This window comes from Triticum urartu, chromosome 6A (genome assembly GCF_056163025.1).
Source record: "Triticum urartu cultivar PI428250 chromosome 6A, HENAU_Tu73, whole genome shotgun sequence".
Lineage (NCBI taxonomy): Eukaryota > Viridiplantae > Streptophyta > Magnoliopsida > Poales > Poaceae > Triticum > Triticum urartu.
Genome location: NC_141878.1, coordinates 63515696 through 63533780, shown reverse-complemented (window position 1 = coordinate 63533780; position 18085 = coordinate 63515696). Strand labels below are relative to the sequence as shown.

Genomic DNA, 18085 nt, shown 5'->3' with positions numbered 1-18085 from the left:
CAGACAGGTGGACCGAAGTCCTTGCGGCCGAGGAGCATGAACTCGAGTGCCCGTCCAAGAGTTACCCAAAGCGCAGGTTGCTACCTCACCTGAAGGAGGAAACATTGAAACCTCATTCACCAGTGTACGATGCGGCTGACCGGCCACTACGTGGCCGGCCAGAGATGTGTTTCAGCCTAAAGTTCAGACCGCACCCCGTCGCCACTCAGTCAAAAATACTAAGGCCCGGGGCAACACGGAGGACCTGCGAGACATCTTGGACAGTAAGGCAAAAATCGCAAGGTCAATATACGGGACACGGGCACGTGCGCCCACACGGGATGATGATCGTCATGTCAGATACACCAAGAGTAAATCCGGCCGGGCCGAATACAGCAGACAAGACTCATACGAACTACGTCGGGATATAGCCCGGCACAGAGGTGCCGCACACCCCCTGTGCTTCACTGATGAAGTTATGAATCATGAATTCCCGGAGGGTTTCAAACCCGTAAATATCGAATCATACGATGGCACAACAGATCCTGCTGTATGGATTGAGGATTTTCTCCTTCACATCCACATGGCTCGCGGTGATGATCTACATGCCATCAAATACCTCCCACTAAAACTCAAAGGACCACCTCGGCATTGGCTGAATAGCTTGCCAGCAGATTCCGTCGGTAGTTGGGAGGATCTGGAAGATGCATTTCTTGACAACTTCCAGGGCACTTATTTGCGGCCACCGGATGCTGATGACTTGAGCCACATAACCCAGCAGCCAGGGGAATCAGCCAGACAATTCTGGACACGGTTCCTGACTAAGAAAAATCAAATTATAGACTGCCCGGATGCACAGGCCATAACGGCATTCAATCATAACATCCGCGACGAGTGACTCGCCCGCCACCTCGGCCAGGAGAAGCCGAAATCTATGGCAGCCCTCACGACACTCATGACCCGCTTTTGCGCGGGTGAGGACAGCTGGCTGGCTCGCAGCAACAACACATCGAGGAATCCAAATACCTTGGATACCAAAGATGCTAATGGTAGGCAGCGTCGTAATAGACCAAAGCGCCGCAATAACGGCGATAACACCGAAGATACGGCAGTCAATGCCGGATTCAGAGGCCCTAGATCCGGTCAGCAGAAAAAGCCATTTAAAAGAAGTACTCCGGCTCCGTCCAGTATGGATCGCATACTGGATCGCTCGTGTCAAATCCACGGCACCCCCGACAAGCCAGCCAATCACACCAACAGAGAATGCTGGGTGTTCAAGCAGGCCGGCAAGTTAAATGCCGAGAACAAGGACAAGGGGCTGCATAGCGATGACGAGGAGGAGCCCCGGCCGCCGAACACAGGAGGACAGAATGGGTTTCCCCCTCAAGTGAAGATGGTGAACATAATATACGCAACCCACATTCCCAAGAGGGAGCGGAAGCGTGCACTAAGGGACGTCTATGCGATGGAGCCCGTCGCCCCAAAGTTCAACCCATCGTCTGCTTGTCCGATCACCTTTGATCGCAGGGACCACCCCACTAGCATCCGTCATGGCGGATCCGCCGCACTGGTCCTAGACCCCATCATTGACGGATTTCACCTCACTCTAGTCTTTATGGACGGCGGCAGCAGCCTGAACCTGCTCTATCAGGATACAGTGTGAAAAATGGGTATCGACCCCTCGAGGATCAAACCCAGCAAAACCACCTTTAAAGGCGTCATCCCAGGTGTAGAGGCCCATTGCACAGGCTCAATCACACTGGAAGTGATCTTTGGATCACCGGATAACTTCCTAAGCAAAGAGTTAATCTTCGACATCGTCCCGTTTCGCAGTGGCTATCATGCACTGCTCGGGCGGACAGCATTTGCAAAATTCAATGCAGTGCCGCATTACGCGTACCTCAAGCTCAAGATGCCAGGACCTCGCGGGGTCATAACAGTAAATGGAAACACATAACGCTCGCTCCATACGGAAGAGCACACCGTGGCCCTTGCAGTAGAGGCACAAAGCAGCCTGTTCAGGCAGACCACTCATTCGGCGTCACAGCCCCCGGACACCTTCAAGCGAGTCCGGAACAAGCTGCAACAGGATCGCCTGGCACGATCAGAGCTCGCCTAGCAATCCGGCCCCCGTCCCAGTCCCAGTGAAGCGACGAAATCCGTGCCGCGCGTACATAACTACGCATTGAAAATACCATGGACATAGGCGGGGGCACAATCAGGACACGCCCCGCATTGTGGCTTAACCACACTAGGGGCTGTATACCTTTGACATTCATTTTCTCTTTTAGGGCCTAACTCTTTGGAAGCCCTTTCCGGCAGTACGATTGTCGGACACATTCCGGAAGCAACAACCAAGGCGGCAAGAAGCTAAGATGAACACGGGAACCGCCAGGTGGTCTCTAGTAATACTTGATATACCCGCTTTTCACTATTTATGCATGGCTTGCCCTGGGATAGGACATTTCGAATTGTCCCACTTTATGCTTATTGCACTACTTGTACCGGTACGCTTCAACATATTATTCAAATAACAATGCATATCATTGATCTGTCATTGCATTATTTAAGTTTTTCTCTTTCTCTTAAATGTCCATTTACGACGATCCGCACCCGCATGTTCGGGTACGGTCAGTACGCCAGGGGCTCTCGTTTACCCCACAATACGGCGCAAGAAGTCCGAACACTTTAGACAGTGCGGCACCCCGAACTTATAGCATTATATGCATCAGCTCCGAATCATGTCTTTGGTCAAATGTTGGGTCGCCCGGCTCCCATGCTTTGGTACCTTATGTTCCGCTATATCGGCTAAGGTAGCGGTGGGAGAACTACTGCGATTGTGTCCCGGTTCTTCCGGACGAGCACCTCAGTAGAGAAAGCCAAAAACTGACTATCATGATAAGGCGAGAGACTGGTCGCTGTTCGAGAGGTCTCAAGTCCTTAAAGACTTTTTCCGCTTCGGGCGAGGAGTCGGCCTTGTCCGGCTTAGGCGTGTATAGCGCCCCAAATTCGGCCCTCCGAATACCAGGGGCTTCGCCAAAAATTTAAAATCATAGACTTCTATGGCTAAGTGAGAGTGATAAAGCATTATAGTCCGATTGACTGGTTCGTTGCGCTGAACACCTCCCTTGAAGGACCCAAAATTGCGGTAAAGAGTGTTTAGATTTACCCCGAACACCCCAGTACTAGTTACATGGGGGTAGAAGCCGACGACTGGCCAACTCTCAGATTTTATAAACGGACGCATAGAAGGTAATATTTTAAATTAAGAAAGCGTCGCATGGCGCAAAAGAACTCGTTTCATATTACAGGATCACATGGGCATGTTCATTCAAAAATTACATCCTTGGCACACTCATCTGCCACTAAGCGGGAACCCTTTAGGACACTTTCATAGTAATTCTCGGGGCAGCGATGCTCCTTGCCCTTCGGCGGCCCCTCCCTCTCCAGCTTGACGGCGTCCAGCTTCGCCCAGTGCACTTTCGCCCGGGCAAAAGACCTGCGTGCACCCTCGATGCAGACGGACCGCTTGATGACTTCAAGCCATGGGCAGGCTTCCACAAGCCGCCTCACCAGACCGAAGTAGCTGCCGGACAGGGGCTCGCCAGGCCACATCCGGACTATAAGGCCCCTCATAGCCTGTTCGGCCGCCTTGTGAAGTTCGACCAACTGCTTCAGCTGGTTGCTCAAGGACACGGGGTGTCCGGTCCCAGTATACTGAGACCAGAACAACTTCTCTGTTGAGCTCCCCTCCTCAGCCCGGTAAAACTCCGCGGCATCCAGTACACAGCGGGGAAGATCTGCAAACGCTCCTGGAGATCTTTGAACTTGGGTAAGAAAAAGGAAAGTCTCCTTCACATGCTTGCTTTGCATATTGAATGCCTTACCCGCTGCTATCTTCTTCACCGCGTCAATCTCCTGGAGGGCCTTGTGAGCTTCGGCCTTGGCGCTCCGGACGCTTTCAAGCGCCTGCGCGAGCTCGGACTCTCACGTCTTGGAGTCAAGCTCCAAGTACTCGTGCTTTTTGGCGAGAGCCTCGAGCTCTTGCTGCACCTCGCCTACTCGGGCTTCTTGTTTCTCCTGTTCCATGCGTTCTTTGGCCGCTTTGTCTTCGGCCTCGGACAACGCCTTCCTCAGGGTCTCCACCTCGTTTGTGGCCCCTGACAAATTCATGATGATCCTATTACTTTACACCCCGAACTTCTTTTTAACTATATAGACAGGGGTATATCTTACCTTTGCTCTCTTCGAGCTGCCTCTTGGTAAGGCCGAGCTCGTCCTCGGACCGCTTCAGGGCCTGCTTCAGCGCAGAGACCTCCGCAGTACATGCGGCAGCGGCTAGCAGTGAAGCCTGCACATACACATAGACAAACTCTAATTAGACTCCTGAGTTATCATTTGATCCTCTATTCGTCTTTTATTCGCGAACGCTGAACAGAGCATCAGGGGATACTATCTATGCGGTAATATTTTCTTATATTTTGATTGCTTACCTCAAAGCCTGTTAGGAGGCTGGCGCAAGCTTCGGTCAGTCCGTTTTTGGCGGACTGAACCTTCTCGACCACCGCACTCATAATAGTGCGGTGCTCTTCATCGATGGAAGCGTTGTGAAGCGCTTCCAGCAAGTTATCCGGTGCCTCTGGTTGGATAGAGGACACCAACACGAATGGTTGGCCCCCCTTAATGGGGGACCGCCTGCCGGAGTCCGGAACCATTGAAGGTTCCGGCGTAGTGTCCAGCTGGGGCCCGAACTCGAAGCGCATAGGAGCCTTGCTCCCTTGGTACCCAGGGTCCGGGAGGTCGCCGTGAGGCGCCCCCAGGATCACCTCCCCTTGGCTCGGTGCCTTTTGAGACAACACCTCGGCGTTGTCCGTAGGGCGAGGGGTGGAAGCGGTCGGAGGAGAACCGTTGTTCATATCCGACGAGTCCAAAGAGCCGCTCGACGAGGATACGTCGAGATGAGCTCGGGACAGACTGCATAATCATGTTCAGCATGAGGAAAGGCAGTACAATAAAACATACCATGAAGCACTATGGTGTCCGGACACTTACGACTTCGCCAGGGGCTTGTCCCTGGGTAGCCACTCGTCGCCGTTGTCGGCGGCCGTCGTGGCACAGTACGGAGGGAGGTTCCTTCCCTTCTTGGACCCTTCGGCCTCCCCGGATGGGTCGGCCTTCCTTTTCTTGTCTCCCCTGGCTGGGGGGGGGGGACTTTTCTCCTCCTTGTTTCCGTGGGAGGAGTGCGCGTCGGAGTCATCGGACGATGAGTCCGATATAACCTTGCGCCGGAGACCCTTTCGGGTCCCCGTGGCCGTCTTCTTGGCCTTCTTTGCCAGCACCTCGTAAGGTGCCGGAGTCAGCATCTTCGTTAGAAGAGCGTCTGCAGGATCTTCGGGCAGGGGGGCTGGGCAATCAAGCTGCTCCGATGTCTCTATCCAGTCCTGTTAATGACATGAAAGATTAGATCTAGCACATAACTAAACCGGGGCAAATAAATACCCTGAGAGATATAAAAGCCTACCGTATGGGCGCGGCGCTTTGCGCTGAGTCCGCGGTCCTCGGTGAGGGAGGGAGGCATCTCGGCGCTCTTGAACAGCACCCTCCAGATGTCCTCGTGCGTCGTGTCGTAGAGCTCTCGCAGCGTCTAGTGCTTGGCCGAGTTGAACTCCCACAAAACAAATGCCTGTCGTTGACACGGAAGGATCCGGCGGAAGAGCATAACTTGGACCACGTTGACGAGCTTGATTTTCTTGTTCGTCATGTTCTGGATGTAGGACTGGAGTCCGGTCAGCTCTACCGAAGAACCCCATGACAGGCCCTTCTTTTTCCAGGAGGTGAGCCGCGTGGGAATTCCGAATCGAAATTTGGGGGCCGCCACCCAGTTGGAGTCACGCGGCTCGGTGATGTAGAACCACCCCGATTGCCACCCCTTAATGGTATCCACGTAGGTGCCCTCGAACCAGGTGACATTAGGCATCTTGCCCACCATGGCGCCTCCGCACTCTGCTTGTTGGCCGCCCACCACCTTCGGTCTAACATTGAAGGTCTTCAGCCATAGGCCGAAGTGGGGCCTGATGCGGAGGAAGGCCTCGCACACGACGATAAACGCCGAGATGTTGAGGATGAAATTGGGGGCCAGATCATGAAAATCCAGCCCATAGTAGAACATGATCCCGCGGACAAACGGGTGGAGAGGAAATCCTAGTTCGCGGACAAAATGGGTAAGAAAAACTACCCTCTCATGGGGTTCGGGCGTTGGGACGATCTGCCCTGCATTTGGCAGCCGGTGTGCGATATCCGTAGCCAGGTATCCGGCTTCTCGTAACTTTTTGATGTTCTCCTCCGTGACGGAAGAGACCATCCACTTGCCTCCTGCTCCGGACATGCTTGGAGTGGTTTGAGAAGAAGAACGTGAGCTTGGGTGCTAGAGCTCGAGTGTGCGGGAATGGGTAAGCGAGGAGGAAGAAGGTGTGGGTGAAAAAAGTAAATCTTTGTCCCTTTATAAGGGCGGAAGAGGTGATGTGTCTCCCCACTTGCCTGGCAAAACCGCTTATTCCCCAGGCACCGTAATTGATGGTGCGGTTGGGTTACCCACGTCCGTATTGATGAGAATCCCGTGATAAGGGGAACACGATCTCTGCTTTGACAAGACGTGTCAAGAAAACCGCCTCGCGATATGTGCGGAGCTGGTTGAGAAAAGCGGTTCGAATAAAAACCGGGCCATGGCATAATGTCATGTTGTCAAGACATGTCAACAGATTAGATTTGTGGAAATATTATTCTCTCTACGGCGGTATGTGGAACTTATTTTGCAGAGTCGGACACTATCCTTATATTCAAACTCTTCTATGATGTATTCGGAGGAGGAACCTGCCTTGCAATGCCGAAGACAACACTGCGCGCCAGACTCATCGTCATTGAAGCCTGGTTCAGGGGCTACTGAGGGGGTCCTAGATTAGGGGGTCTCCGGACAGCCGGACTATATCCTTTGGCCGGACTGTTGGACTATGAAGATACGAGATTGAATACTTCGTCCCGTGTTCGGATGGGACTCTACTTGGCATGGAAGGCAAGCTAGGCAATACGGATATGTATATCTCCTCCTTTGTAACCGACCTTGTGTAACCCTAGCCCCTCCGGTGTCTATATAAACCGGAGGGTTTTAGTCCGTAGGACAACCTACAATCATACCATAGGCTAGCTTCTGGGGTTTAGCCTCTTTGATCTCGTGGTAGATCAACTCTTGTAATACTCATATCATCAAGAACAATCAAGCAGGACGTAGGGTATTACCTCCATCAAGAGGGCCCGAACCTGGGTAAACATCGTGTCCCCTGCCTCCTGTTACCATCCGCCTTAGACGCACAGTTCGGGACCCCCTACCCGAGATCCGCCGGTTTTGACACCGACAGAGACCATCTTCATCCTACGCCTCCTACGGATTGATAGACCTTAGGTCATCCACTTGAGGGAAATTTGCTACTATCCTACAAACCTCTGCACTTGGAGGCCCAACAACGTCTACAAGAAGAAGGTTGTGTACTAGACATCACTCTTCGCAATGATGAAATCGGCGAAGGTAGAAATCAAGAAAGAGCATCAAGTGTTGATGGTTGACAAGACCACTAGTTTCAAGAAAAGGGCAAAGGGATAGAAAGGGAACTTCAATAAGAATGAAAAGCAAGTTGTCACTCCCGTGAAGAAGCCCAAAGCTAGACCCAAGCCTGAAACTGAGTGCTTCTATTGCAAAGGAAATGGTCACTGGAAGTGGAACTACCCTAGATACTTGGCGGATAAGAAGGATGGCATAGTGAACAAAGGTATATTGGATATACATGTTATTGATGTGTACTTTACTAGTGTTTATAGCAACCCCTCAGCATTTGATACTGGTTCAGTTGCTAATAGTAGTAACTCGAAATGAGAGTTGCAGAATGAACAGAAACTAGTTAAGGGTGAAGTGACGATGTGTGTCGGAAGTAGTTCCAAGATTGATATGATCATCATCGCACACTCCCTATACTTTCGGGATTAGTGTTGAACCTAAATAAGTGTTATTTGGTGCTTGCGTTGAGCATGAATATGATTTGATCATAATTATTGCAATATGGTTATTCATTTAAGTTAGAGAATAATTGTTGTTCTGTTTACATGAATAAAACCTTCTATGGTCATACACCCAATGAAAATGGTTTGTTGGATCTCGATCGTAGTGATACACATATTCATAATATTGAAGCCAAAAGATGCAAAGTTAATAATGATAATGCAGCTTATTTATGGCACTGCCGTTTAGGTCATATTGGTGTAAAGCGCATGAAGAAACTCCATGCTAATGGGCTTTTGGAATCACTTGATTATGAATTACTTGATGCTTGTGAACCATGCCTCATGGGCAAGATGACTAAAACTCCGTTCTCCGGAACGATGGAGCAAGCAACTGACTTACTGGAAATAATACATACTGATGTATGTAATCCGATGAGTGTTGAGGCTCGCGACGGGTATCATTATTTTCTGATCTTCACAGATGATTTGAGCAGATATGGGTATATCTACTTGATGAAACATAAGTCTGAAACATTTGAAAAGTTCAAAGAATTTCAGAGTGAAGTGGAAAATCGTCGTAACAAGAAAATAAAGTTTCTGCGATCTGATCGTGGAGGAGAATATTTGAGTTACGAGTTTGATCTTCATTTGAAACAATGCAGAATAGTTTCGCAACTCACGCCACCTGGAACACCACAGCGTAATGGTGTGTCCGAACATCGTAATCACACTTTCTAGATATGGTGCGATCTATGATGTCTCTTACTGATTTACCACTATCATTTTGGGGTTATGCATTAGAGACAGCTGCATTCACGTTAAATAGGGAACCATCTAAATCCATTGAGATGACACCGTATGAACTATGGTTTGGTAAGAAACCAAAGCTGTCATTTCTTAAAGTTTGGGGCTATGATTCTTATGTGAAAAAGTTTCAACCTGATAAGCTCGAACCCAAATTGGAGAAATGCGTCTTCATAGGATACCAAAAGGAAACTGTTGGGTACACCTTCTATCACAGATCCGAAGGCAAGATATTCGTTGCTAAGAATGGATCCTTTCTAGAGAAGAAGTTTCTCTCGAAATAAGTGACTGGGAGGAATGTAGAACTTGATGAGGTAATTGTACCTTCTCCCGTATTGGAAGGTAGTTAATCACAGAAATCAGTTCTAGTGATCTCTACACCAATTAGTGAGGAAGCTAATGATGATGATCATGAAACTTCAGATCAAGTTACTACCGAACCTCGTAGGACAACCAGAGTATGTTCCGCACTAGAGTGGTACGGTAATCCTTTCTGGAAGTCATATTACTAGACCATGACGAACCTACTAACTATGAGGAAGCGATGATGAGCCCAGATTCCGCGAAATGGCTTGAGGCCATGAAATCTGAGATTGGATCCATGTATGAGAACAAAGTATGGACTTTTATTGACTTGCCCGATGATCGGTAAGTTATTAAGAATAAATGGATCTTCAAGAGGAAGACGGACGCTGATAGTAGTGTTGCTATCTACAAAGCTTGAATTGTCGCAAAATGTTTTCGACAAGTTCAAGGTGTTGACTATGATGAGATTTTCTCACTCGTATCGATGCTTAAAAGTCTGTCCGAATCATGTTAGCAGTTGCCACATTTTATGAAATCTGGCAAATGGATGTCAAAATTGCATTCCTTAATGGATTTCTTAAAGAAGAGTTGTATATGATGCAACCAGAAAGTTTTTGTTGATCCTAAAGGTGCTGACAAAGTGAGCAAGCTCCAGCGATCCATCTATGGACTGGTGCAAGCATCTCGGAGTTGGAATACATGCTTTGATAAAGTGATCAAAGCATATGGTTTTATACAGACTTGCGGTGAAGCCTGTATTTACAAGAAAGTGAGTGGGAGCACAACAGCATTTCTGATAAGTATATGTGAATGACATATTGTTGATCGGAAATAATGTAGAATTTTCTAGAAAGCATAAAGAAGTGTATGAAAAGAGTTTTTCAAAGAAAGACCTCGATGAAGTTGCTTACATATTGAGCATTAAGATCTATAGAGATAGATCAAGACGCTTGATATATTTTCAATGAGTACATACCTTGACAAGATTTTGAAGTAGTTCAAAATGGAACAGTCAAAGAAGGAGTTCTTGCCTGTGTTGCAAGGTGTGAAGTTGAGTAAAGACTCAAAATCCGACCACGGCAGAAAATAGAAAGAGAATGAAAAGTCATTCCCTATGCCTCAGTCATAGGTTCTAAAAAGTATGTCATGCTATGTACCAGACCTATTGTGTACCATGCCCTGAGTTTGGCAAAGGAGTACGATAGTGATCTAGGAGTAGATCACTGGACAACGGTCAAAATTATCCTTAGAGGACTAAGGAAATATTTCTCGGTTATGGAGGTGATAAAAGAGTTCATCGTAAAGAGTTACGTCGATGCAAGCTTTTTACATCGATCTAGATGACTCTAAGTCTCCATCTGGATACATATTGAAAGTGGGAGCAATTAGCTAGAGTAGCTCCGTGCAAAGCATTGTAGACATAGAAAAATTGCAAAATACATACAGCTCTGAATGTGGCAGACCCATTGACTAAATTTCTCTCACAAGCAAAACATGATCACTCTTTGGGTGTTAATCACATAGCGATGTGAACTAGATTATTGACTCCAGTAAACCCGTTGGGTATTAGTCACATGGAGATGTGAACTAATCACATAAAGATGTGAACTAGATTATTGACCCTAGTGCAAGTGGGAGACTGAAGGAAATATGCCCTAGAGGCAATAATAAAGTTGTTATTTATATTTCCTTATATCATGATAAATGTTTATTATTCATGCTAGAATTGTATTAACCGGAAACTTAATACATGTGTGAATACATGGACAAACAGATTGTCACTAGTATGCCTCTACTTGACAAGCTCGTTGAATCAATGATAGTTATGTTTCCTAACCATAGACATGAGTTGTCATTTGATTAACGAGATCACATCATTATAGAATGATGTGATTGACTTGACCCATCCGTTAGCTTAGCACGATGATCGTTTAGTTTGTTGCTATTGCTTTCTTTATGACTTATACATGTTCCTATGACTATGAGATTATGCAGCTCCCGAATACCGGAGGAACACTTTGTGTGCTACCAAACATCACAACGTAACTGTGTGATGATAAAGGTGCTCTACAAGTGTCTCCGATGGTACTTGTTGAGTTGGCATAGATCAAGATTAGGATTTGTCACTCCGATTGTCGGAGAGGTATCTCTGGGCCCTCTCAGTAATGCACATCACTTTAAGCCTTGCAAGCAATGCAACTAATGAGTTAGTTGCGGGATGATGTATTACGGAACGAGTAAATAGACTTGTCGGTAACGAGATTGAACTAGGTATTGAGATACCGGCGATCGAATCTCGAGCAAGTAACATGCCGATGACAAAGGGAACAACGTATGTTGTTATGCGGTTTGACCGATAAAGATCTTCGTAGAATATGTAGGAGCCAATATGAGCATCCAGGTTCCGCAATTGGTTATTGACTGGAGACGAGTCTCGGTCATGTCTACATAGTTATCGAACTCGTAGGGTCCGCACGCTTAACGTTCGGTGAAGATCGGTAATATGAGTTTATGTGTTTTGATGTACCGAAGGTAGTTCAGAGTCCCGGATGAGATCGGGGACATGACGAGGAGTCTCGAAATGGTCGATACGTAAAGATCGATATAATGGACGACTATATTCGGACATCGGAAAGGTTCCGAGCGATTTGGGTATTTTTTGCAGTACCGGAGAGTTACGGGAATTCGCCGGGGAGTATATGGGCCTTATTGGGCTTTAGGGGAAAGAGAGAGAGGAGGCTGCGCCCCCCCAAAGGCCTAGTCTGAATTTGACTAGGGGGAGGGGCGGCGCCCCCTCCTTCCTTCTCTTCTCTTTTCCCTTTCCTTCTCTCCTACTCCTACTACATGGAAGGGGGGAATCCTACTCCCGGTGGGAGTAGGACTCCCCAGGGCGCGCCATAGGAGGGCCGGCCCTCCCCCCTCCTCCATTCCTTTATATACGTGGCCAGGGGGCACCCCATAGACACACAAGTTGATCATTGATCTTTTAGCCGTGTGCGGTGCCCCCCTCCACCATAATCCACCTCGGTCATATCATAGCGATGCTTAGGCGAAGCCCTGCGTCGATAGCTTCATCAACACCGTCATCATGCCGTCGTGCTGACGGAACTCTCCCTCGAAGCTCTACTGGATCGTGAGTTCGTGGGACGTCACCGAGATGAACGTGTGCAGATCGCGGAGGTGCCATACATTCGGTACTAGGATCGGTCGATCCTGAAGATATACGACTACATCAACCGCGTTGTCATAACGCTTCCGCTTACGGTCTACAAGGGTACGTAGACGATACTCTCCCTCTCGTTGCTATGCATCACCATGATCTTGCGTGTGCATAGGAATTTTTTTTAAATTACTGCGTTCCCCAACAAGCACACAAGGTGTTCCTCAGGTATTCGGGAGTTGCATAATCTCATAGTCTGAGGAACATGTATAAGTCATGAAGAAAGCAGTAGCAATAAAACTGAACGATCATTATGCTAAGCTAACGGATGGGTCTTGTCCATCACATCATTCTCTAATGATGTGATCCCGTTCATCAAATGACAACACATGTCCATGGCTAGGAAACTTAACCATCTTTGATTAACAAGCTAGTCAAGTAGAGGCATACTAGGGACACTCTATTTGTCTATGTATTCACACATGTATTAAGTTTACGATTAATACAATTCTAGCATGAATAATAAATATTTATCATGATATAAGGAAATATAAATAACAACTTTATTATTGCCTCTAGGGCATATTTTCTTCAACAACAATGTTAGTAAAAAAGTTTTTCAAAGATTAGACTCAACTTCGACCAAGGAGTTTGGAAGGGGGTTCCTGCAGGCAACTGGCTCTGATACCAACTTGGATCGACGCGGCAATGGCGACGATCATGTCGGGTGCCTCTCCAGATCGGGGAGGAGAGCGAGTGGGAAGAGGGGGATAGTGGCTAGGGTTCCAGGGGGCAAGGGCCTTGTAGACGCCGAGGTAGAGCTGAATGCACGCCGCGTGGACGATCCCTAGCCATGGACGTGCTCCAGGTGTCCAGCGCGCCCTGGGTGTACAGGGAGGAATAGGACGAGGGGGGAGGTAGGCTGGGCCGCCCTGGCGTTGTGCAGACCTAAGTGCGCAATGGCCTGCGGCCTTTTCCCCCTTTTTAATTCTTTACTGTTTTGCACTTTATTTCACATACTAAATGAATTTAGTTGAACCCAGTATTTAGCACATAAATATTAGGCAGTGGTTTGAGCCATCACAACAAGAGTCAAATATTTTCGAACAGTGTAGGTATTTGTTTAAATTGAAAAGTCCCAAATAAATGTTGTTGGTCCAATTTTGAATATTTTAGGGGCATTTAAATATCTCAAATGATGTTGAATTATTCGTGACAATTAGTTAGTGAACATTCCAACGAACATTTTTAATTTACCTTTTCAAGAATTAATAATTTGACTTGTATTTAATTTGAATTTGAGTTTGATTTGGAACAAAGTGATGAGTAGTAAAATAATTGTGATGACTTGGCAGTCATTAGCAGGAGTTTACTGTAGCATGACGACAAGGGTGTTACAAGGAGGGCGACGCACGACCCTGGTTGCAACGGGCATCAATTTGCAACTCCAATGCCTGCCATCCGCAGTTGCAAGCACCGCCGCCATGCTGTTGAACCACTATGAGCTGCAAGATCACCACCAGATCTGCAACATGCCATGGTGACGGACCTGCAAGGCGTGAACGGAGCGGGAGAAGCCGAGAGACGTGCATCGGGAGAAGGAATGAGCTGTTGAGTTTTGTAGGTGGGCAAGAGGCCTGCTCGGTATGTGGAAGGAGTTGTTTTTTTTTTCTTCTCGATAAATGGTGAATTTTATTAACTTAAAATGAAGCATCAAGAGGATACAAACGTAGTGAGCACACACTTGACAAATGATGGATTTTATCTCTAGTCTAGCACTTAAAAGACGTAAGGTTTTCATTTCATCTTTCTTTCCATCATCCTTTGTCCAACCTTCCATTACCAAATAATCAATAACCATACGTATCTTCTGAACCAATTCTACTTTTACTTATCAAATTTCTAATCAAAATATCACAGACAGAATTTGATGAACATTTATTTATACAATCACATCATTGTTGACAAATAAATCACAAGCTAATGTACTATAAAATATTTATATCCCGTTGCATCGCACGGACATGAATCAATTTAACTAAAAAACAGTAGAAGCAGGAAGCAAAGCGGCCGCGAGAAGCGAAGCATCGCTCGCTCGCATCACGGCTTACGCGACGCACACAGACCCCTCCTGCAAGCAAAACAAGGCGGCACACGCGTCGACACGGCTCCGCTCCGGCATATGCTTTCTTCCCGATCCTCCATCCTTCCAGATTTACTTTACTTTACTGGCTGCTTGGTGTCTGCCCCCCTCCCCACGACTCAAATCGATCCGCTTCCCCTTTCCCGAATCGCCAAATCCGCTCGCCGCCGTCGCCGTAAAAACCCTCTCCCCGCCTCCGCTAACCCCGCCGCCGCGGAGAGATGGTGCTGTGGGAGATCACGGCCATCACCGCCTACTTCCTCGGCCTCCGCCGCACCTACCGCCTCGCGCTCCGCGGCCAGCGCCGCCTCATCGGGCCCAACCACCCCAGGCTCCGCGACTTCGTCTACAGGTACCAAATCGCCGCCCCCCACCCCCGCTCGTACTCGGGCCCGATTCACGACGGCCTTGTTCGCCCCCGGCGTCTCCTTGGGCTCAGCCAGCCTCCTGCCGCGTCCGGCCCTCGCTGGCTGACTGGTCGTGCTGTCGTGTCCTGCCGCGCCGTGCCCATCGACCAATGCTTTGCTCCTGCTTAGCGTGCGCGTCCGGTGAACCGTGTGCTGTAGCAATGGGTACAGCGCCAGAACAAAGAATTGGCTTCGGATTAGGGGAAGCTTGGGCTGAATGAAATCTGCGGTAAAGCTGCCGCCCTGTGCTGCTACACGGCACCTACTAGCCTCATAGGATGTGCTCCTAGCTACCTGTAGCACTTCTTGCTTTGTCAGGTGTCTTCGGTAACACGGCCGCAGCTGCGCAGGCCATACTGTAGCAGATTTTCTGCTTTGTCTGTCCCTTTAATCCTCGCCAGGAGCTAGTCCAATGTGACCACACCTCAGGTTTCTTCTAGTGGCAAAAACAGACCAGTAGTCGATTGATACACACAAGCTGTCCAACGTAAGGTCTCAACATAAAACGATAGGCAGGCGTTCCTGTTATCTCATTAGAGGTGGGAGGTTTATCTTTTACTGGCCCAGCATTTCTAGCTTTAGGACGACATTTGTTTTAAATGTAAAGCATTCTGTAGGAGCATTATACTTTTGAGCTCCCGCTCATTTGGAGTTGAGAAAAGTCTAACACACTTCAATTTGCATACAGTCTTGAGTTCATTTCTCTGGTTATTTTGTGCTGTTTGGATTACCTACTTAGCTTAGATTACTTTTGAAACATAAACATAACAGGCAACACTTTGTAGCTTTTCTATGTGTTTGAATTGCATGAGACTCATTTCACCTTGTTGTAAATAATCCCTCCGTCCTAAAGTTGTGCTAAATCAAAGACACTTATTTTGGTACTGAGGGAGTAGATATTGTTTGTGTCTAGTGTACTTTGTTCTCTCTGAATATTGCCAGCAGATAAATATTATCGCATTCCGGTCCGTATACCATCCATTATCCTCTGTAGGATTCAGCCTGAAACCTTGATTTCAGTAGCGTTGTGTCATATAATTACGTTCGACTCTGCTGTGATGTCCTGTACTGGTTTGTAAACCTGATGCTGACTGCTGTGCTAAATCTGGTCGTACTAGTGATGACTGCTTGTCATCAATACCTAAGATGGGATATGCTTATTGAAATTGTCACTGCATTTTTGGGACCAAATAATGGTTATGTCAGTTTCCGATGCTAGCCAGCAATCAAGATTGATTTGACCCTTCTCTTCTCCATGTTATGCAGGCGGACACGTTCTATATTCGACGTCGCAGTCTCAGTGCACAAGAACATTCAGGAGAGGGACTTGGAAGTTGGTCGGAACGTCGGAAACGCGGTCCTTCGCTGGCTCGACCGCATGAAGCCATCAGCACAGATCCGCCCCCACCCTCCAGGCCCGCCAGGCTCCCCCCCCGAGCAACTCAGGCACCTTTCGACCATGAATAAGGCCGTAGGAGCTCAGAAGCCTGCCTCAAAGACCTCGACGCACGACTCGAGCGGCAAGATGCTGTTCTCGCCCCTGAACATCCGGCCCAAGTCCTTCCCTATCCTCCCCACGATGATGCAGTCCACCAGGATCAGCGCGAGCAACCAGTGCAGGCGCCTCTCCAGCTCGCCGTTCCTGTCCGGCACCGCCAGGAGGAAGGACATGATGGAGGGCGTCTTCCGGAAGGACATCGCCCAGCTAATGGCGTAAGGGATGTCTGTAGGTAGATGTACTGCTTTCTGTGACTCTGAATATTGTTTACTCGACTGGGATTTGGCCTGGACCAGAACTTATCACTAGCCCTGTAATAATGGTGGAGTGCTGAACATAATCGCTGTTGCTCCGCCTGTTTTGTGGCCAATATACATTTTCTAACAAATCATCATACGATGAGACTTGGGTATACCGCATGATTTCTTCCAACTGTGCTGAGGCAGCGAGTGGCCTGCAACTGAAATTTGTTGGTTCGGCTTCTCTTTTCATGTTGTGGATGAATGTGTCGTAGTATGAAACAACCATAGATGCTGCTGGTCGTGGTGGTGTTTTCGAATGAAAACAGCAGAGGGCGCTCTTTCATCCTTGTGAAGCTCTCTTGATCAAGTAAAACGGCGATCAGAAATCACTTGCACTAACGTGTTTCCTCATACGTCATCCTCCTCCTCTGCCGTCGGTAGATAGCCTGCCGGCTCCGCCTGTAGGGGTGTGAGGGGGAGGCCCCGGTCTACCGGTGGGAGTCATAGTTTTCTCCTCTTGGAGCAGTAGATAGGTCTCCATTCGGCGGTGGCAAGATGATGGTGTCGCCGTTGGCATTTAATAAGTTTTGTCCCGATCATGTTGTCTTTCAGAGCAGGCAACATGATTGTACGTCTTGATCCCCTGACTCTAGTTTCGATCGATGAAGGTTGATCGGTCTCGGTTTCGTCAGGGAGCGTGTGAGGTTTGTGTTCCCTGACTCCGCCTAGTTGGATCTTAGGGATTTGGATCATTTGCCTCGCTTTACATGGGGTTTAATGATTTGCCTTAGGATTGTCTCAATGGCTAGTGGGTCCGGTCCCACCCGTCAATCCCAGGGGAGGGGGTGGAGGCAAATAATCAAAATTAGATGTAAACTGGGGCAACCGATCCTGTTTTCTCTGGGGCGTGCTATAGCTCCCTAGGTCGTTTTCTTCTCCGGGGCAGCAATTCGCTATGTAGATCGTGGCCGCCGGCGTCTCCTGGCAGTGACAACTTATTTGCCGCTGCTTCTACAAGATCTTGTGTTTAAGAAAGTTTGCTATGTTGAGACGGAGGCCTGAAAGTAGCAGTGAGTTTTGCTCAAGGTTTGTCGGTGGATGCAAGAAGAAGACTTCGGTACCCCTAAGAATATGAATGTATTTTTTATTTCAGTAAGGTTATTTTTCATGAGTTCGTCCTAGTTAATATAACCTTTGGCTATTTCGCCAAAATATTAATCAAGAAAGAGGGTAGGCTTGAAAAACAATTCATTTTGCTTTGAAATAGATGCGATGTCTACTTCCATCCCTCTACAGCGTGTTTGGTTGGAGGGAGTTGAAGATTGGGAATGGGAGTTTATAGTATGTGAGACTTAAAATCCTTTGATTAGCTCGGGAACATGGTAATTGTGAAGGGAAGGGGAAAGGGAATTAAGAGGGCTAACTCCCTCAGATATCTTCCCTGGGGGACCCCAGGTAATTGGAGTGAGGACTGGGAATTGACAAAAGAATATAACG

The 18085-nt window shown here is 48.0% G+C and overlaps 1 protein-coding gene across 1 annotated transcript; it reads left to right on the top strand.

Annotated features, from left to right (window-relative positions):
• Positions 1-14469: 14469 nt before the first annotated feature.
• On the top strand, positions 14470-16778 carry LOC125515298 (envelope glycoprotein). Its single transcript, XM_048680744.2, has 2 exons — positions 14470-14793; positions 16115-16778. The coding sequence occupies exons 1-2, from the start codon at positions 14663-14665 to the stop codon at positions 16563-16565; spliced, it is 582 nt and encodes a 193-aa protein (XP_048536701.2). The 5' UTR covers positions 14470-14662; the 3' UTR covers positions 16566-16778.
• The last annotated feature ends 1307 nt before the right edge of the window (positions 16779-18085 follow it).